The sequence below is a fragment of the Camponotus vicinus genome, unplaced genomic scaffold (assembly GCF_025532165.1).
Source record: "Camponotus vicinus isolate PSW18456_S1 unplaced genomic scaffold, iyCamVici1.0 SCAF_1, whole genome shotgun sequence".
NCBI lineage: Eukaryota > Metazoa > Arthropoda > Insecta > Hymenoptera > Formicidae > Camponotus > Camponotus vicinus.
This window is the reverse complement of record NW_028141945.1, coordinates 31870417-31891810: the sequence shown is the minus strand read 5'-3', so window position 1 is coordinate 31891810 and position 21394 is coordinate 31870417. Positions and strand designations below refer to the sequence as shown.

The following is a 21394-nucleotide window of genomic DNA, read 5'->3' as shown; positions in this document are numbered from 1 at the left end:
GATACAAATCATTAGACTCAAGTATTTAAGTGTTGTATTTAAGTGCATTTGTATTGTGTGCTGCATTATACAAATTTATTTGCATCATTGTTGAGGCATGTATAATTGATATAATTTCTAAATAAAAATTTTTTTTATTATAAATTATTTTACTTTAAACTATTATTTTGAGATTTATTCATTGAATGAATCTCATGACTAAAAATCTAGACATATGCCTCTAATTTCATCTTTTTTTATATTAGCAAATCTATTGATAATTATAAAGATAATTATACTTTTCCTAAAAAAAAGTTACTGATAGTTTTAGCAATAAAAATGGTTTATAAATAAATATGACAAGAAAAAAAAAGGAGTATATATAAATATCAAAGTTGAATTAACAATAGTTAACATATTGAAATATTTTATATTTGTATGCTATAATATTTATTTATAACATATGTTCAATACAATAGACATAAATAATGCGTTATTTAATAGGTATAATTAATCCTTAACAGAGAGAGAGAGAAGTAAATCTGTGCACACCAGACGGATATTGTATACTTCTTTTTAGATGTAATTAAAAAAAAAGTCTAAAATATTTATACAAACTTATCTCTTAAATTACATAATTCCGCGCTATTTGTAGCATGTTTTGTGATACATATCGCGTCTTTTATCATGTATCGAAATCACATTCTGGCAGCCGGGGTCCTTTACGATACGATTGCTTTGAATAATCTGTATAAATTTATCATACATATATAAAAATATATAACATTTATATGAAGTAGAGAGATCAAAAGATTACATTTTTATACATTAATATTTTATATATTGAAAGATGCTTACAGTTGTTGTAATCTTCATGAGACCGATAAGAATCTGGACAAACGATCGGCGTATTCTTTATACGATGCGATCCCCATTCATCTTCATATATCTGCAGTGATCAAAGGCAAAAATTAATCTCAAGCAATAATAATCATCGGTTTTGCTAAATATAAAGTAATAAGGTATTTTTATCAATCACAAATTTATCTCTATATATTTCTACGATTTTACAAACCCGCATCTTTTCATATTTTCCTCTTTCGTTTTGTTTTCGACGTTTTTTATTCAGATAAAACTTTTTCTTTTTTTTCTTAGCTTTGTATTCATTATCCCATTGCTGATCTTGATTTTCACTTACATCTTTAATTAACGATTGCTCCTCTATGGGATCCTGTAAGTTAATAAAAAATCGCTCACTACTATTATCCTGTCGCAATCTCTTTATTTAAATCGTACAATTTTACCTCTTGTTCAAATGTGTCTGCCTTAGGTATAATACTAGCTATCTTCTTTACGCAGAATTTCTTCTTAGCACAGCAGATTATCCATAGGAATAGCAAGAATATTGATAGCATCACGCTGAGACTTGCCAAAGTTATCATTATGGCGGAAAAAGAACTCCAGAGCTGTAGAAGAGTTACTTATTTATACATATGTATATACAATGCACTTTACATTAATATTCTAAAGTAGTGGCATTGCAAGATATATTAATTTATATTTGGCAAATTGCAATCAGTTGGATGTGTGTACCATATTGTGACAGCCTTTCGTCAATGGATCAGTGCACGTGCGACAAACTCTGGCACCATGATTAGGCTGATACGTACCAAGCGGGCATTTTTTACAGTACGATATTCCATCCTCGCTATAAGTATCCATATTACAAGGAACTAGAAGTATATTTTTATTTATTTATTTATATAAGCATTTTCTTTTTATAGTTGGATATCATGCGGATATAACGTACTGCAATGCGTGCCATGAAGACCATATCCGGCCGGACAACTGGAAAACAGACCGATATTGCTGGTTCTACCGGCAAATGTATTTGTCCTTCCTCTTTTCCATCTTGCGAATGTGGACTTTTCATCGATCGGAACCAATCTCTGCTCATAGTGAGGTAATCTGAAAATAACTATAGTTAAAGAACTCTATAGAAATGCTATTGTAAATTTTAAAGTCGCAACATTCCTCTTTTCTATAAAGCGATAAAAATATCTATCAATTATTTTATCTTTTTTATTGGAAGATGTTCAAATAAGATATTTTTTAAAGAAACGGAAAATTTGATTTATGTTTGTATTAAAAAATCGTTTACAAATACATTAGAGAGTTTCAATTAAAATTTTGAATAATGATACATCAAATTAATTTTCACGTTACAAAAGAAAATAGAGGATATGTTGCGACAAAGTAAAAGGACGCAAGATATCGACTAACTAGTTTTTCCAAGGAAGATTTGTAAATTTTTACTCAGTATCAGCGAGAGTTTGTCCTGAATACCTTTAAGGCAAATGACATTGCAGTGTTTGGGATCGATCGTCATCAGTTTGACTATATGCGATGGCAATAATAAAATATTTATTGTAATCTGTAAGAGAGCAATAGCACAATTTAGACTTGAGAGATTCATATTGAATAAATATAATATTCTTATCTTACATAATATGTATATACGTACTTGATTTCGAGAGCAAGATGGTGTCAAGATATAAGCATTGCAAATATCTGCCTCGCATATAATATTATTTAGTTTTACTGGAAGATACGTTACTAATATATCCAAATCCCTTTCGTCGCAGGATCGCGTATAATAACGATTTTCGCCATGTACAATGTATCTCGGTAACGTCACAACTGTAGAAAATTATCTTTTTAATTTGATAAAGTTAATTTAAATTTAGGAAGAAAATTTAATTCGATAAAATAAATTTCGTCAATAATTAATAACTAATAATCTACCTTGCAAACGAACTTCGTAGGTAGTTTCTACAGGCTCTTCAGTCTCGGGACCCACGTACGTCGTGACGCATGTGTAATTTCCCGTATCTTTTGCATTTACATTTCGCAATTCTAAATCACCGTTTTCAGCCACAAAACCTGTAAAGAATTAAGATTTTATAGATATTGTTATATATTTCAAAATATATAATGTCAATTTCTTTCAAAGTCAATGTGCAAATGACTTCGAAGCAGATGTGCTATACCGAAAATTGCAATGCCATCGGTTCTCTTCCACATGTAACTCGGTCTGCTAATAGTCGATAGCCAAGTGATACCGTCGCTGTCTTGATTACAAGGTAAATTGAGATTAACACCGGGCAATGAAATAATATCGTGATCTGAAAGAGAGAATTAAATTCTTTCGTAATATTATCAGGAATTTTGGTGTTTGACAATTGCAAAGAAATACCATTGCCAAGATCCAAATCGCTCATAAAGTCATCTTCCAGCTCTTCCAGTTTGATATATTTTTGACCTTTCAATGATTCGGTGTTGTAATGCGGTTGTGAAAATTCTCTAGTTTCTTCCGCGTCGGAATCTATCGAAATCACTATCTTGTCCTGGGTCTCTTTATATATGCTGCAATTGAGCACCTTAATTTCGTCCAATGAAAAGCTTACTCTGTTTAATATAGATTTTATGTTTTTAATGACGTCCACGATGTCGCAAATACAATTTAAATAATCATGATTTTTTCCCTCTCGTGATACGCATATTGATCGATTTTTGTGATCAGAAGTGATATCGTTATTCGTTATTTTCTTATTATTCTCTCTTTTATTATTGTTACTTTTCACTTGAGAGTGGTGATTCGCGGTCATGCTAGTAATTGTTTTGCCCGAATTTTTTTTATTCATGATACAGCTATCTGTGCAACTTTTTGGAGAGTGTGGATTAATATTTTGTGATTTTTGCGATTTTGCCGATTGTTTCTTTTTAGTTTTATCTTTGATATCTTTAATTATTCGATGCTTTGATTCATTCCCATTGACACTACACAACTTTCGAGTTTTCGCTATTATTGAATCCTCTTTGCTGACCCGCGAAAAACCATTGAGTTTTCTTTTTCCTCCAAAATTCTGTTCGTAGCGATTCAATTCGTGCAAATTTTGCGTATTCTCTTTTGTTATATTTTTAAGACCGATTTTTCGTTTCTCGATAGAAATATCATATTTCTTGGTTTCTTTATTATAAACGTTTCGTTTGTGGTAATGTATATTACGTTTCGCTTTTCCGTCGATATTTATTTCATTTTTCAAGACAACATAGAGACACGTTGTTCTAGAAACGGATACATCGATAGCTTTGCTTGTATCAGTTGGAATACTCAATACAGCTGACGGTTCTGTAACTTCGAGTTCCCAAAATCTAGTGCCACCGAGATGATATGTCGTGCTTTTTTCCGTAGGCCACATTTGATCCAATAATTTTGTTTTATTTTCTATCTTGTTTTCATCATCATTTCTATCTAAAAATTTATCGTCGCGTATCGGTATTGATGTTGTATGTTCCTCATAATTCATGTAATCTACAATACAATTATTAAAATTGTTAAAAAGGAAAATGTTTTTAATTCATATTATAATCTTAAATTATAAAAAGAAAAGAAAAAACATGATAATATCTAAAGATGAAGATAATGTAAGTTATAATTTCATAATAAACTATATGTAAATATATTATAACAAATAAAAATAAATAAATCTATACGAATGAAAGATATTTGAAAGAACAAGATCCTTTTTGTTATACTTTCTAATATATCCTCGAAAGAATCATCTTCTTCCTCCTGTCGATCATTTTCTTCAAGTTCATGATACGGTGTTGTAGTTTTATCATCTTCTTCAAATTTATTAACATTATTGTCTTCATTTGATTCAGACATAGTTACTGTTAGCTCATTTTCATTTGGATTAGCAGATATTACTTCGTATGTTTCTCTGTCTTTATTATAGCTGAGATGTAATACATTCACCGTGTAAGATTCATTTTCTTTTTCATCTAAATTCTTTTCCTCTGTTATTGTACTCGTAACTTTTTGGCTCGAAATATTAGCTCTATTTTCTCTCGCCCAAGACCGAGTGTTTTCCTTTGTCGACAAAACATTTCTTTTCTCAATACATTTGTCATTATTTGAAAAATTATTTCTTCTTGCAAGAATTAAATTATGATCGACGAAAGCGTTTCTTTTTTCATATTTCTTATTATCTAACATAAACGTTACCGTTGATTGAAAGAGACTTTCATAGGGATAATAATGTTGTTCGTATAGAGGAGTTTTACTTTGAAAATTATGGATAGAATTTTCTTGCATATTGATAGCGGTAGAAATCTTTCTTAAAAAATATTTTCCCTTTCTTTCATAGATCCTAGTGAAACCTTTAAAATGTCGCATCGGTTTCGTGGTTTCGTTACTCAGCCATTCATGATACGATAATTGCAAATTGTCAATTTTGCGTGTCGTTTCTCTCGCTCCTCTTGTTCCTCTATAACGAAAATTTGACGGAAAATTTTGAAATTTTAATTCTTTATTTTCCCTCGTATTTGAAAATGAAAAAAGCTTTCTGTTTAAACGACCGACTGACTTTTGCTCTCTCTTTCTTTCAGGTAAATATGGCAGACACATCTTCTTAATTACAAAAGGAATTGTCGTATTTTCCAAGACGTTGAGACATATTCTTTTCGTCACAATCTCTTCTTCTACCTGTGTTGTTGTCTTTCCGGGAACATGTCTTGTTCGCTCTTTCTCTTCAATATCCTTTACTCTTGTAGTCTCATGTCGAGAAGTTGCCATCTTTGTAGTAGTTTGATTTTCTTTCTTCTCAAATATCTTTTTAATCTGCGTTGTTACTTGGGTCTTTACAGTAGTCTTCTCAGTCGGTGGCACAGGTGTTGATAAACTCGACACAATCGGTTCCTCGGACGATGTAATCAATGTATGCATTACTTCTTTCTCGATTTCTTTCATATACAATTCGAATTGTATTTTATCTTTCTCTAATCTTTCCTCTTTTTCCAACAATATTTTTTCTCTCTCCTTCAATTCGCGTTCTTTCTCGCGCAATTTTTCTTTCAGGCTTTCTATCTCTTCATCATATTCTATCTCCATGATTGTGCTAATAGCTAAAGCTGTAGTTGTATTAATAAACTCTGATGCTGATGAAGTGAACAACTCACTATAAATGTCTATTATTTCTTGCGTATACGAAATAGGAGTTGTAACTGGTACAGGTAAAATAGTGATACCAATAGCTGTTGTAATTCGACCTATTAACGTCATTGTAGGCGAAATGAATGGAAATTCACTACAAAGGGTTACGCAACTCGTAATATATCTTTCTTTTGTAGGAGTTGGGATCGGTATTGAAGTCGCGCCAATTTCATATGAACTGATTCTAAACGTAGGTAAAGTAATGAATTCGTCAGTAGCCAAAGTAATCGGGCTGGTGAACACCATTGTAGGCGAGGTAAATAAAGGTTCACTCAGGTAAATAGTTCCATAACTCGTAGTATATATTTCTTCGGTAGTGTAAGGAGTGGTGGTTTCGACGGAAACTAAACTGATGTTGTATATGTCTACAATAGATGCAGTGATGTATGACGTCAGAGTTGTATAATTTGTAATATATATTTCTTTTGTAACGTAAGTTACAGAGGTACTTTCCTCCGTAGTATAAAGTATAGCCGTTTCCTCTGTTACTTCTGCAATATACGTTGAAAATATTTCTTGTGTAGTTACCTCTTTTGTCTTTTCTGTAAAGTATGTCGCAAATATATCTATACCTTCCTCTGTGATATACAGTGGCGTTGTTTCCGTTGAAGTTGTAATAATTTCAGCCAAGCTTGACGTATCGAAAACAAGAGACGTGACTTTCATCTTTGCAGTAGAAGCAACAGTCAAATTTTGTGTACTGACAGTATCAACAGGAACTGTGCTTGTTTCATAGCTCGCAGTTGTATCAGTTATTATTGTAATATTCTTTGCTTTTTCCTTTTCACGCTGCATCATTTCCTCATGTTTCTTCTCTTCCCACTTCCGTTCTTTCTCCTTTAGCCTTTCCTCTCTCTCCACCACTTCTCTCTCACGCTGTTCGAGATCATCGAGTAGTTGCTGTAACTGTTTCTTTTCTTCTTCTCGCCCAATCGTAGTTTTTCTCATTGTAATAAGTTCGGTTTCAATTTCTGGGGTAATAAACATTGTGGTATACGGAGCAATCTCTTCTTTGGTAATTAACATGGTCGTCGCCAAAGTGGTTACTTCGTAAGCGATTTCGATAGCGGTTTCCATCTCTGAGAACGCGATGCTCGCGGTTGTTATTCCAATAGCTTCTATCTCCGACAATGTCGTCAATGTTGATGACACAAAAAAGGAAATTAACTTCTCCTCGATAAATTCAGTCTCCGTAAAAATTCGTTCGGAGGTTGAAGTCTTCTCTAATTCAATCTCCGAAATTTCTTCGGGCTTTGTGAATTTTGGCGCGTACCATATCTGCGTCAAAAATTTTGATGTAGGTTCTGTATATTTGGCAGGAATCGTCAGATATTCAAGCGGTTTCGTGATAATTTCAAGGATTGTCGAAGGAAGAAGAGTGTATTCTTCGGTAGAGCCAAAAGTTAGTGCCATTGTCGTCGATTCTTTCTCTTTACTCGTAATGGATGTTATAAATTCGGTTTCTACTTCAATCGTCGTTATATTTTCAATAATAGTCATTGTAGATGTTTCTAGAGCAGAAATCAAAGTAAATTCTCCTTCAGTATAAGGTATTTTCGAAGTATAAATCGATGTAGAAGTTGTCGAATGCATTGTAAATTCTAAAGTTTTCGTTTCGTACGAAGATGTTGTGCCTTCAATAAAAAACGGACTCGTCTCTTTGAAAAGTTTTGTATATTTTGCTGTGCTCGATACCATAGTCGTCTTTATCTTCGTCGTAGTTTCGTACTCTTCATAATAATACCATTTATCAGTTGGTATTTCAGTATCATATTCCTCATATTCTTCATATTCTTCTTCGTAGAACGGTTCCTTTGCTATATAATATTCTGTTTCGGCTTCTGGCATTTCTTTAGTCGCTGCCACAGTTGAAACAGTTGTTCTTTCGATAGATAATGTTGTAAAAGTCTCTAAAGTGTACGTTATCAATGGACTTGTTAATGTCGTCGTGAATTCTCTTTCCTCCGATACAGTCTTTGGCAATGCAGAAATAACTTCTGGTGTAGTAGCAGGTGTTTCCGAGGTAATTAATATTGATGGAGTAAATTCGGGCGGTGGAGTAAAAGTCATTTCAGTTTTTAAGAGTGTTGTTTGCTCTAGTTCTTTAGTAATTGGTAAGAATATGGCAGTTGTTGTCAAACTTGTAGTCTCTGTGGTAGCTTCTGGTAAAAGCGAAACAGTCGTCATGGCTATCGATGCCAAGCTAGTATTCGCGATACTTGTTTCTATTGCAGGTATCGTACTTTTTTCCGTCGAAGTCAAAGTGATTTTCGTAGGTGTTGATATTTCTACAGTTGTAGAAGTAACATTAATAATCTCTTCAATCGAGGAAGATTCTTCAATTATTGTAGTAAAACTAACAGCGGTAACTTCTTCGATCGTTGAAATTTCTTCACTGCTCGTAGCAGTAACCGTTTCTATTACGAATAAAGTTGTTTCTGTGGTGGTTTCGATAAAAAACATCGTGGTCGATAATGGCAGATACGTCATTAGAGTTGTCGCTTTCAAGATAGTGGTTCTTTCCGTAGTGATCCAAGTTGTGGCACGTTCTTCTGTTGTTAATTCAATTAAGCTCGTTGTGGAAACTATTTCAGTTAACGATACAGTTGTCAAAGTTGTATTTTCGACCATTTCTGTCGACAATGTGCTAAAAGTTATTTCGCTCAGCGTTGTATTTGTCTCCACAATTGATGGAATTAATGCTGTACGCGTCGTAGTTTCAAACGGAGATGTTGTAGTAACAGGAATCATCGAAAGAGTTGTGGTCTCGATTGTTGCTGTTTTAAACGTGGTAAAAATTGTGGTGAAAAATGTCCTATTTATTGCGACACTTGTATTCAAGAATGACGAAGTAGTTATTAATGTAGATAGTGTAGTCGGCAATATTTTAGTTGTAGATATTGTAGTCGATGTCATCGAAAAAGTTGTAGTTGAAGTCTCGACCTCTTCTGTCAAAAAGGTAGTGGAAATCGTGCACGGCGTTTCGCTTAGCGTTGTATTCGTAACCAAGGATAATAGCGTTGTCGTCGTTAATGATGTAATTGGAACTGTGGTTTTAACAGAAGCTGTTGTAGGTACTATCGTGGTTAGAAACGTGCTAGAAATCGTAGTGTTTGGCGTTTCTCTCAATGTTATATTCGCAACCGATGTTGTCGTCATTAATTTCAATGATGTAATTGGAAATGTGGTTTTAACAGTAGGTCGTTTTGTCGTTATCAATAACGTAGTTGGAACTGTCTTAATTGTAGTTACTGAAACAGGTATTACCGAAGACGTTGAAGTGCTCTCAATTGTTTCGGTGATTGTTAAAGTTTTAATAGTCGTTTGAATTTCGGTAGTTGGAATTAATGTTGAGATTCCGATAGTCGTTGGAGGTTTAGTGATTGTTCGATTTTCAGTAGGCAAAGAACCGGTAATTGTTAAAATTTCAGAAGGCGTTAGAAGTTTTGTAAGTGTAGTTTCTATAGTTGTTAGAAGAGTTTCGGTGCTCGTTGTAGATGAAACTTCGATAGTTGTTGGAGTTGTGCTAGACATTGAAGTTTCGCTAATCATTAGGATTTCAGTAGTCGTTACAGTTTCAATAGTTGTTGGGGTCTCTGTAGTTGTCGTTTCTTCCGCTGTTATAGTTTTTTCAATCTGTGTCACCGGACTTTCTTCTTCTTCCGGTGTTAAAGTAGTTATTTTCTCTGTCGTACTTAAAATCGTTTCCGTTCTTTCCAAAGTCGTAGGCGAGCTTGTGGTCGTAGTAATTATAATTTCACTAGTGGTAATTAATGTTTCAGTTGTACTTTCAGTTACTTGCGCAGTTGGAGCAAATGGTGTGGTTGATAAAGTGGTCATACTTTCTGTAGTAGTATTTTCTATAGACGTCATTTTAATTTTTTTGGTGACTAAACTAGTTTCTTCGGTTATTTCCGAAGTACTTGTCGGAATGTGAGTTGCAAGCGTTAAAGCTTGCGTCGTAAACGAAATCACGTCTTCTATTCTCGTTTGTATCTTCGTAACGTATGTAATCTTGCTCGTTATAGCTTGCCAAGTTGTATTTTCACCTAAAACAGCTGTAGATTCGGTCGATATTATAGTTGAACTTATACCTGTAATCATTCTTTCAGTTACAGGAGCAGGTTTTTCTATCGATGTTGTAGTTCGAAGCTTTTCCATAACTGTCAATGGTGTTAAAATTGGCACGGTGGGAGTTGTAATTTGAATTGTCAACTCTGCAGTTTCTACAGTTGTAAATGATGGTACGGTCGAAATTATAAACAAAGATGTACTTGTTTCAGTAAGAAAACTTTGTGTTATTTCCGTCGTCAAAGTTGTCAATGTACTTTCTACAATTTCTTTTTCAGTAATTATGGGTGCTTCCTCGATTGAAGTTCTCGAAATAACTGTAGGAATTGTGATTCTCAAAGTAATATCCGTCATGCCTTCTAAAAATGGTGTTAACAGCATGACAGATTCGGTTGTCAATTTTACCGTTGGAATTATAATGGAAGTTTCAGTTATTTCAATAGGCATTGCGACTGTCTCTTCAATAGTAAATTCAGTAGTAAATACCTCTGTATCGATCGGAAAAATTGGCAGTTCTGTCGTATAAAGTTGTGTAGTAGGCATTGTTACCGTAAAAGCACTTAACGTAACTGACAATCCTGTCAGTGATATAGTTTCCACAACTTCATAATCTATTTTCTTCTTCGTAGGAGTCGTAATTTCGAAATCTTTCATTATTTCGACAAATGTCGATATTGAATATTTGATAGTAGTTGCAATAATTTCCATCTTCTCGGTCGTGGTTTCTTCCATATAATCGTACCAAGATGTAACATTTCCTCGATCTTCATACCCGTAATCTTCGTATATTCCTGTATAGTTTTGTTCATAATACTCGTAATCGGTACCTGTTAAATACTCGTATAAAACCGACTCGGTCACTTCTGGAGATTCTTTTCCCCACGCGATTGTTGTTCTCCAAGCGATAGTCGTTGATCTCTCAATAGGATACTCAATAGGCAAGATTGATGCTGTAGTTGCAAAAAATTCTGTAGTTGCAAAAGATTCTGTAGTTGAAATCAGCGACTCAATAAAAGGTTTCTTCGTCATGTTTAACAATCGAAGTATGTCGAGATAAGCCGTTACTTCTCTGTAAGATTGCGGATCGACGGAAGAATATTTCTTTTCTGTATCACTGGATAATTTGGTCGTTATATTGTATCGCGCCAAATCTCGTTTATTATTTGATAAGAAATTCATCCGATTATCCTTATCTGCAATAATATCAGAAAATATCGACAGTGTATTATATCCTGACAAAGAAGTTGATTTATTTTTTGGAGAATCTTGTGTGAGTCTATTTATAAAATTGTTTTTGCTCGATATATTGCTTTTAAGCAAACGATGCGATGATATTACAACGGGTGTCGTTTTACGTATCACTCTTTTCAATCGCGATTCAACGAGCTGTCGGATCGGTTTTGCTTGCACTTTATAGTTTCTTGTCAAAGACTTTAAATTTCTATTAAATTTCCAACGAGGCAATCTATGCTTCTCAACATTATCCAATTTGGGAAACTTGCTCTCACTCAATTTCCTCTTTTTGAGGAAGTTTCGATTATTGAGTATTTTTCGATTATTGCTAATCGAGCTTTCACGTTTCCGCAACGGTGTCGTCAATTTATTTAAAAAATAATTATTAATGGTTTTTCTCTTAAATTCTATATCATTACTTATCCGATCTACAATATTTTTGCCTTTGATTTTAATCTTCTTCTTGTCTAAAGATTGGTTATCAAAATTTTTCATAAAGGGATCAAAATCATCCTTGCTATAAATTGACTCTGCAATATTTGTGGCTTTTCTTTCTTCACTTTCTCGCTCGATTCTCGCTGATCTGACAATATTTTTCTTATCGCATAGTCTGTTTTGTACATTGCTAATGCTTTGGTTGACCAATTTCACAGCGGTTAGTAATTTTTTCAGCTCTGAGGATAACGGTTCAATTGCCTTTAATAAAGCGCGTGGGTTTCCTACATTAGACTGCTTCTTCTTCAACGACCATTCATCAGTGTCAGAAGGTAATAAAACGGATGTTGTGTGATCTTCAATATTAAGAAACGAATCCAATTTAATAGTAGTGTAATTACTAAATAATGTTTCATCGATAAACTTATTGTCATAATTGAAATCGTTAAAAGTTGATTTCTTATCATTATATTCGCTTAACGTTATAATTTCAGATCCTATATAATCTACATTTGTATCTTGATTATTTAAAATATTCTCAATATTATTGAGAAGAAATTGACTGGATAAGGAATTATCTTGATTTGATGCGTCGAAAGCAGATCTGTATTGCGTCGAAATATCATCTATGAAATTTATTGTACTTTTATCCGTATTAACATCCAAAGTGCCAAATGTACTTTGGAAATCCGTAGTTGTCGATTCGATACTAATCTCGCTATATTCTAGAGAATTTTCATAATTTCCACTATCTAATCGCGAATTTAATTCATTCAATTTCGTGGGTAAAACATTTGATTGTTGATCATTTGTGTTTTCTTTAAGATACGAGGATACATCATACTTTGACATATCGAAAAAGGGAACTGTTGATGCTGTAGTTGAATCGTAAGGGACGATTTTAGTATCCGAATCAATATCCACAAAAGATATATGTTTATAATCTGGAACGCGAAGAGGAATTTGATGGTCGAGTATTTCAGGAACATCGATTACATCGGGAGTCTGAGGGGCAATACCTGGATACAATAAATTCGGATACGAAAGTGGCGTTATATCTTCCTTGTTTTCTTCGATAACACGAGGATCGAGATCAGTATATAAATAATTTGTATTATAATCAGATAAATAGTGATTATTGGAAGCTCTGTGATGAAGATACGCTCTACCTACATCTTTCACGTCGTGATGCATATGCGCCTTAAACGAGAGAATAGCCGATGTTATATTTCCTTTATTCTTATTTCTTTCTAATAATTTATGTTTGGGAATAATCATTCCATTTACACTAGGACTATCTTGGATATTCTTTAAAACGTACAGATCCTTGGAAACCGGTACTAACAGAAATCTTTCATTAGAATCTGTTAGATGACTGTCAGGTAAATCTTCTTGATTATTACGCAGATTTGAAAAATCTTTCAGATATCCATTACCTCGCCATTCAAATCCTCGAGATGGCTTAAAGTTTGATGAATCTATGTCGACAGATATTTCAGGAGGATATGCAAAAAGTGGTACTTTGTCGAGTTTTTTGAAAACGGGGCTTCTTCTATTAGATTTCGAATTTGGGAATTTGGAAAATACTAAATTTTTATCAGGAACATTTGTATCGAATAATCCGTGCGAATTTGGATGTCGGTCAGTAGCGATAAGAGAAGACGCTTCATTCGAGACACGATAAGACTTTAAATTCCCTGATCGCGGCCTCTTAAACGAGAAGCGATTAATCATTTCTGTTTGTTTAACAATCATTGGATTTGTCGTAGAATTTAGATCAATTGCAGCAACCATCGGTTCCGAAATTTGCCAGATTGGGAGTCCTCGTGTTTTCGATAAATTTTCCTCCTCCTCTTCCTTATCGATGTCATCATCAACATCATTGTTCTGGAAGACATTCGGATGATGCGCGATATCCGAATTCTTAGCACGTTTCTTCCTTTTTTGGGGACTTCGCTTGGCCCTTGCTAACTTGCCATTTAAAATTTTACGATTTTGCGATAAGCTGTCAATTCGGTTGATTAATAACGATTGTCCCCTATGTTTATTTATCCCTCGAGTTATTTTATCATCGATAAGTTTCTCGGTTATCTCATCTTGTATCGCTTCACTTTTCTGTCTGAGAATATGCTTTATGCCGTTTCCTAAAAATATTTAAAGAGAGAAAAACTGGGAAAACATACGCGCACGATAATGCTAGAAAAAGTATTGTTTATCATATATTATATAACTGCTAAGATCTCTACGTTTGATAAAGAAAACATTCGGGAAGAATTTAATATACGTAAAGTAATTACCTGGCATTATATTAGTGGTTTCACCACCATCCGCGATTCCTGCCACATAAGTCGCAATGTAAAATACGACAAGAAAAACGATTCGCATAGCGTCATATCACGGGCATTCTTAAAGGCGATCGTATGCTCGTGATTCGTGTGTATCCTAGCCGTTATTTTGCATGTATTTTCCATGGAGCATTAAATAGCATACAATGAAAGGTACTGTCATAATAAAGCAATGCTTGTAACGCTTACATTGATACGAAGTGTGTAACAATTCGTAAACTTCGCGAGGATTAACGTGAGCAATTTGTCGATAATTGACAAACGTTTTATATTCGTATTAACACACACACACATATATATATATAGCATTTTTTAATATATTCATACAATTGTTCAATTATCGAAATAGCAGTCATGAAAATTACGAAAGCATCTGCAACTATGCAACTTCTTATGCACGTGAAATATACAGATTGCATAACTGCAAGGCGCACTTGTGATTTTATAATGATCAATATTTCATTAATTATAAAGGAGAAGATTTATATATATTTATAAAAAGAATTAAAATATTTTATATAGTTTTATTAGAAATTCTTTGCCATTGTCACTAAAAAAAATCAGAACACTATGATAATTATAAAGAAGATTTATGTATATTTATAAAAAGAATTAATATTTTATATAGTTTTATTAGAAATTCTTTGCGATTGTCACTAAAAAAAGTCAGATCACTAATTTGCTTACACTTGATTATTTATATGTATGAATTGGTCGTGAAGGACACGTGTATAACTCGATACACACGTGTGCGTGTATATATGTGTTATGTCAAATGATTGACAGATCGTGCTGCGCGAAGGAACGTGTACGTTCTTTCTCTCTCTATCGTATAGTTAATAGAATTTGTCGTATCTATTACAGAAACAAATCGGTGAATGTAATGTAAATAATTATCATTTAATAATTTCGAAGATATTAAGCTAGAAGAATGCACAGAGAATTTAAATATCGAATCTCATCGAAAAGTTAAGGTTATCATAGCATTTTGTTGAACACATACATGTTAGTAATAAATATATGTATAACAATATATTATATATATGTATACGATACTTTTTAATATATTATTTATTTATTTACAGGTGCAGTCAAACTACACAATGTTATACTTTTCAGCGCAATATAAATATTTTCATATCTTAGGCATATATTAAAATGTTTGAGGATAACAAACAATCTCTTTTGCAAAAAAAAATATTATTGAAAGTATAATTTAAACGCAATAAGGAAACAAAATTTGAAAGAGTGAAAATTTCTTAAATGCAGCAAAATGAGACCACTGTTTAAAGTTTTGTATTCGCTCTGTTGGAGCAATGCTTACTTGATAATGGGTATATGTATGGGCCTAAGTTTCAGTCTATTATTGATTCCGATCGATATTGATAGGCAACATGAAGCTGCAGAATCTTTTGATCATTTCTCCAATACTTTGGAAGACATAGATCCATATGAGCCAAGAATAAACACCGATAGTAAACCACAATCGGTGCAGAAAGCAAAGAAAACATTTGTGCGTCCGAGATACTATTCAACGGAGCTTGGAATTAGAGAGAAATTATTCGTGGGAATTATAACGAGTCGAGAGCATCTTCACAGTAGAGATGTAGCACTGAACAAAACAATCGCTCATATAGTAGATAAAATTCGTTATTTTATCTCCATACCAGAAGGGACCAAACCAAACGTTTCCTTCCCCGGGATAGTGGGATTTACCGATACGAGAAGCATCTTGAAACCTTTTCACGCTATGAAATATATCATTGATAATTATTTAGAGAGCTATGATTATTATTTTCTAATTAAAGATGTGAGTTATGTAAATGCAAGAGGTCTGATGGAATTTGTAAATAAAATAAGCGTGAGTCAAAATGTTCATATAGGTGCTCAAAGCGAAATTGATACATATTGTTCTCTAGGTAAAATATATATATTTATAATCTAAATGTAATATATATAAATTATTTGGTAATTTAAATGAAAATTATTTTCAGAATCTGGTATTCTTTTGAGCAATTCTATTATACAAGAAATAAAAAATAATCTAGACTGGTGCGTCAAGAACGCGTATTCAGATTCAGACGATATTAATGTTGGTCGTTGCATTCTTCATTCCACTTCTATGCCTTGTAGCAATCGAGTACAAGGACAAAACTTTACATTTACACAATTGAGACCAGCATTTAATTTCGAGAAGGATTTTGCTCGATTGACTGATCAAAATGAATTCCAAAATTCGTTATCCATATATCCTATCTATGATCATATGCTTATTTATAAACTTAATATGTATTTTGCTGCAGTAAGTCTTCTAAAATAATATACTGTATAAATTACAAGGCGGCATTTTGATAGAAAGATTTATTTATATAATCCATCTATTAAAAAATTTTTTAAGATATACATACGTATAACTTTGTATCATAATAATCATGATGCGCATTGCTTTCAGATAAATTCCATCAAAATTCACAAATTGATTAATGATATACGCAAAGTGATATCTGTGACTGCACATCTAGGTCCGTCGAATCAACGTAATGTATCATGGCCCATTGGAAATCAACCTGGAAATAGACCTCTGGGACGTTTTGATATTTTGCGTTGGTCGTATTTCAATGAATCTCATATTTTCTTCGAGACTGATTTCGTTAATATTCAAGAACTAAGAGGCGATACAAAATCTGATATAGATTATGTGATAAACACAGTTACGAATAATATTATAAATAAATATGATAACAAACTTAGCTTTAAAAAGCTACTGAATGGTTATCAAAAATTTGACGCATCCAGAGGAATGGATTACATACTTGATGTAGCGTTTAACGATGTGGCCACGGGCAAGGAAGTAAGAAAGAGAATCGAGGTCTGCAAACCGTTAGGAAAAGTAGAAATCATACCCGTGCCATATGTGACCGAAAATACAAGAATTAATATAATTATCACCATTGATTTGAACAAAAAGCAAGATGCATTAAATTTTATGGAACATTATGCACAAGATTGTATGGAAAAAAAATACAAGACTTTTCTTATGATGGTTAGTTTAAATAGAAGTTTTAGTTTCTTAATAATATAATGATGAATAATGTATCATAAATGCGTTATGATAATAGTAAATAATATTAATATTTTACATTATTTACATACAATATTATTTATATAGGTCCTCTTGTACAATTTCGATTCACCATCGAAAGGCAAAAACGATGTCTTTTACGAAGTAAAAAAATACATATTAATGCTGAATGAGAAGTATAAAAAGGATCAGTCGAGAATTACTTGGCTTTCCATACGACTGCCCATCAATGTAACATCCATTGATTTAAATCCAATGTTAAGGATTGCCGTGACTGATTTATGCGCAAAGAAGTTTTCTTCAGAGAGTTTGGTTCTTCTCATGGAAACAAGAACAAAATTGAAAATAGATTATTTAAACAGGGTTAGTAAACTGATAAATACTGATAAATATTTTATATATAAGTTATATATATATATATATATATGTACATTCATTTGTGTCTACCAGGTTCGTATGAATACCATCAGTCGCTATCAGATATTCAGTCCGATTCCATTCATCGAATTTCATCCTGATATAATTTACGCGGATGAAGCAACTCCCAATGAGGTGGATGTCAATAGCAATTATGGGAAATATGATGAACAAAACTATAACAATATCGCATTTTACATCAAAGATTACAACGCAAGTATGAAGTTTATATATCTTTGTGTCAATTTACTTTGAAAAAAGTCGATTCTATTATGTGATTAAAATCCAATATTTTTATTGAAATATTTCAGTGCGGCAAACAGTTGAGACGAGCATTCCATTAACACGATCCGATAAAGATATTGCTATTTTACTGAAACTTTCCAAGCACAGTCCTGTAACTTCTCTGTTTGAAATGTATGTATCTTTCAGTGATATGCATATATTTCGTGCGGTAGAACCGACGTTAAAAATAAAATACAAAGATGTTAATTGTGATGATGCTTCCAACGATAGTATTCATAAAAGTTGCCTTAAATTAAAAAATAATCATTTGGGTAAACGTAGTCAACTAGCTAGATTAATATTAGATTATCAAAATCATCAAGCATAAGAAAACAGAAATCGCTATACGTATTCTTTATAAAACAGAGAACCGCTATTTATTAATTTATATATTATTTAAACAGTATATATACTTTCACATAAAACTAGGAGAAATAGATATATTCTCACAAATACCTATAATCTTTAGGACGAATTCGATACATCAGTTAGATATATTTTTCACACAATTTATATGTGAAAATGAAATAAATAAACATAAATATATTTTATTAATTTAATTTTTATATGTATATACACATACATACATATAAAAATTATATGCACATATATAATTTTATTCGAAATAAATATTTGTAATTAATACAATGTTAGTTTATATATCTTATAAACATTATGTCATCTAAAGTTGTATGGTTTAGAACTATAAAAAAATAATTGCACTTTTTACAAGTTATGATATATGTGTATAAAATTTTAAAAATTGTCTTCATCAGAACTGATATGAAATTTTATAAACTTTTTCTACATATTTTACCAGTCTTTATTAATAAATGATGTATTATTATAAAAAAACAAATTTATTTCGACATATCTCGTAAAAAAAATATTCACACAATTTTTCTATATATCATATAATTTAATATAACTATAATAAGAAATCAGAAAGAGAAAGGAAGAAATCTGAAAGATTTTATCAATTTTATCCATTATGATAAAGTCCTTCAGATTTCTTCCTTTCCCTTTTTGATTTCTTATTATTGTTATATTATTAGCAAAAGTATTGCTAAACAAAAATAATAAAGTTGATTGTTTAAACAATTTTATTCTATATTCTATTGACAAGCCATTAATCACTATCAGATTCTGATTCTGATAACTGTAAATCATCATTTAAGAGATTATCTGACATAAACAATGTAGGTGAGGCTGTCGTACCATTTAAATAACCTAAAACAAAAATAGAATTTTTTTATATATATCAATTAAAATGTAGAAAGTTTTATCAGATAAACTTTTAATAAATTCTTAATTATAAAAAAACATTAAAAGAAATTTTTTTTGTTACACTACATATTTACCATTAGTTGTTGGCACTGGAACAGTCTCCGTTTCATAATCACTGCTTGAGCTATCAGAACTTGAACTGCTTGAACTGGAATCACTTTCTAAGGTAGTTGATTTTGCATTTGGTGCAGAAATAGTTATGGCTGGTGTAGAGGAAGTTAGAGGCATCATTGGTGTCGATAGCACAAAATCATCATTATCAGAACCAATCATTGGTAAGCTAGCCAAGGTTGATTGTCCATTTGATGGTACAGGCACAGGTGAACAACTGAATAAAATTATATTCAATTAGAGGTATTCAATAATTTCTTAAATATTAGACATATCTAAAAAAAAAAAAAAAAGGCAAGTATCATAATACATTACATAAAAGAACTTAAATAGCAAGCAAATCAATCAGATATAATTGAAATATATCTCTATGTAATCTATCTTCTAAAGCACGCTTGATTAGTTGAATTTATTTATCACTTAGATATCATTTTGTTTAATATGCTTAATATAATACAGAAAACAATTATACAATAAGATATTTATAAGTAAAATAAGAACCAAGCATTTAAACATTCATGCTTTTAATCAGAAATATATCAATGTGAAATCTGATTAATGAGGATAAAAGGTTTTATATGATAATTTTCATATACTTATACATTTGAAACATACTTATTGGTAGATGTACTGGGTGGACTTCTTTTATCATATGGTGATGCCTGTTGTGGACTCTGTTTGGGATGTAATTGAAGTAGAGGTTCCTTCTTTTTCCCACTGATAACTTTGGTTCTTCCATGTGCCCTGCCATATGGAGGGCTTCTTTTAACCTCAACAGGTACAGAGTTACTATTACCATTTCGTTTAGGTTCCGCTCTGAAAATGATATAAGAAAAATGATACATTTGATAAAGTGTAAGATGTGATACAATAGACATAATATAATAGAAACATAATAGACATACCGTGTTTTTTTAACTTGGATATTTGCAGTTAGCTTCTCCAATGTAATATCTCCCGTAGTCTTGTCAAATATTAGAACGTATTCTTTATTATAAGGCCTTTGAGAACCTTTGAACACAGTCTGAGGTGCACCAGCTCCATCTAAATGTGGAACTGTGACTGTTATCGTATTATCTGAACCTACATCGACTTTAGCCACTTTTGAATTTTCGACGCTCGCAGGTTTAAAATCATCTGAAAAAATTACACATGTGCAATTGATATTTTGAAAATATATTTATTGAAAATATATTCATATTTATTTTTCCTTCTGCTATGTGAAAAAAATTCTCATCTGTGTTCACATACATTCTTAATTTGTGACATTGTTCAAACAAAATATGTGACAACTAATCACTTCGAAATTATTATACTTACATTTCAAGGTATGAAACTTCGAACTGTTGCTTGTGAAGCTCGGCCCGAGTTTGAGTTCGCGGACTTCGGGGCCTAATCCAAGTCGCTCGACCATGCTGACACCTTGCATTTTGTAATCTTTCTTTTATTTTAATAAATGAACTCTATCTAGATATTAAGATGCAGTATTCCTCTTTCTTCGTTCTTTGTTGAATGTCACTTGGCTTTCCTTGAAAATAATCGAAAGTGTTAAACGCGATATAAATATGTAATGACATGTCAATTCACAGATGTGAATTTCAGCACCATTTTGCTTTTTCCAGGAAGTGATCCTGATAGAAATGCGAGTCACGTGACAGGTAATGGAAATTTGTGCCAAATTTAAAAACGTACAGTAGAATTTTTTATTTATTCTGGAATCAAGACCGAGTGTTCTCTTGTTATTTTAAAATAAATAATATAGATCGCGACAAATGTTTTAGAATGGATGAATCTGGCGAGCATTGACTTTTTCTTTGCGAAAATATTGAAGAGACTATAGTATATAAAATTTAATAATTAATCATAAATAATTTACATTATGTTTATGATTGTGAATGTATTTTTCGTTTGCCAATAAGCGCATTCGATCATCTGTTATCGCACGATTGTAATCGAGCCCAAAGTAATCGGAACCCATGAAAACCATCCATTAGGTGAAAAAGGCGGCTTGGCTGTAATTCCGGCGATCCCACTCTCTCTATTGTTTATACATATATATGTATGTATATATATGTATATATCTCGTGTATC

General features: G+C 32.2%; 3 protein-coding genes across 7 annotated transcripts; 1 reads left to right on the top strand and 2 right to left on the bottom strand.

Annotated features, from left to right (window-relative positions):
* Window positions 1-447: 447 nt before the first annotated feature.
* LOC145961157 (uncharacterized) lies at window positions 448-14349 on the bottom strand. 2 transcript variants are annotated; one of them, XM_083081059.1, is made up of 13 exons: window positions 14074-14349; window positions 4579-13920; window positions 3236-4354; window positions 3030-3164; window positions 2785-2922; window positions 2504-2679; window positions 2263-2413; window positions 1790-1957; window positions 1573-1712; window positions 1284-1445; window positions 1055-1210; window positions 838-928; window positions 448-726 (listed from the first exon to the last, which is right to left on the bottom strand). In XM_083081059.1, the coding sequence occupies exons 1-13, from the start codon at window positions 14159-14161 to the stop codon at window positions 665-667; spliced, it is 11928 nt and encodes a 3975-aa protein (XP_082937185.1). In that variant the 5' UTR covers window positions 14162-14349; the 3' UTR covers window positions 448-664. The 2 variants fall into 2 exon arrangements, with proteins under 2 accessions (XP_082937185.1, XP_082937189.1); XM_083081063.1 differs by lacking the exons at window positions 448-726; window positions 838-928; window positions 1055-1210 and having other exon boundaries at window positions 1356-1445; window positions 1790-1947.
* A 459-nt stretch (window positions 14350-14808) lies between these two features.
* Window positions 14809-18679, top strand: Chpf (Chondroitin polymerizing factor). Of its 4 annotated transcripts, XM_083081038.1 has the most exons (7): window positions 14813-15126; window positions 15207-16040; window positions 16116-16423; window positions 16574-17164; window positions 17291-17566; window positions 17654-17837; window positions 17932-18674. In XM_083081038.1, the coding sequence occupies exons 2-7, from the start codon at window positions 15395-15397 to the stop codon at window positions 18231-18233; spliced, it is 2307 nt and encodes a 768-aa protein (XP_082937164.1). In that variant the 5' UTR covers window positions 14813-15126; window positions 15207-15394; the 3' UTR covers window positions 18234-18674. The 4 variants fall into 4 exon arrangements, with proteins under 4 accessions (XP_082937147.1, XP_082937138.1, XP_082937164.1 ...); XM_083081021.1 differs by having other exon boundaries at window positions 14809-15095; window positions 17291-17837; window positions 17932-18679; XM_083081012.1 differs by having other exon boundaries at window positions 14809-15126; window positions 17291-17837; window positions 17932-18679.
* A 311-nt stretch (window positions 18680-18990) lies between these two features.
* Eaf (ELL-associated factor) lies at window positions 18991-20923 on the bottom strand. The gene is made up of 5 exons (XM_083081050.1): window positions 20624-20923; window positions 20209-20440; window positions 19919-20119; window positions 19267-19520; window positions 18991-19135 (listed from the first exon to the last, which is right to left on the bottom strand). The coding sequence occupies exons 1-5, from the start codon at window positions 20730-20732 to the stop codon at window positions 19035-19037; spliced, it is 897 nt and encodes a 298-aa protein (XP_082937176.1). The 5' UTR covers window positions 20733-20923; the 3' UTR covers window positions 18991-19034.
* Between the last annotated feature and the right edge of the window lie 471 nt (window positions 20924-21394).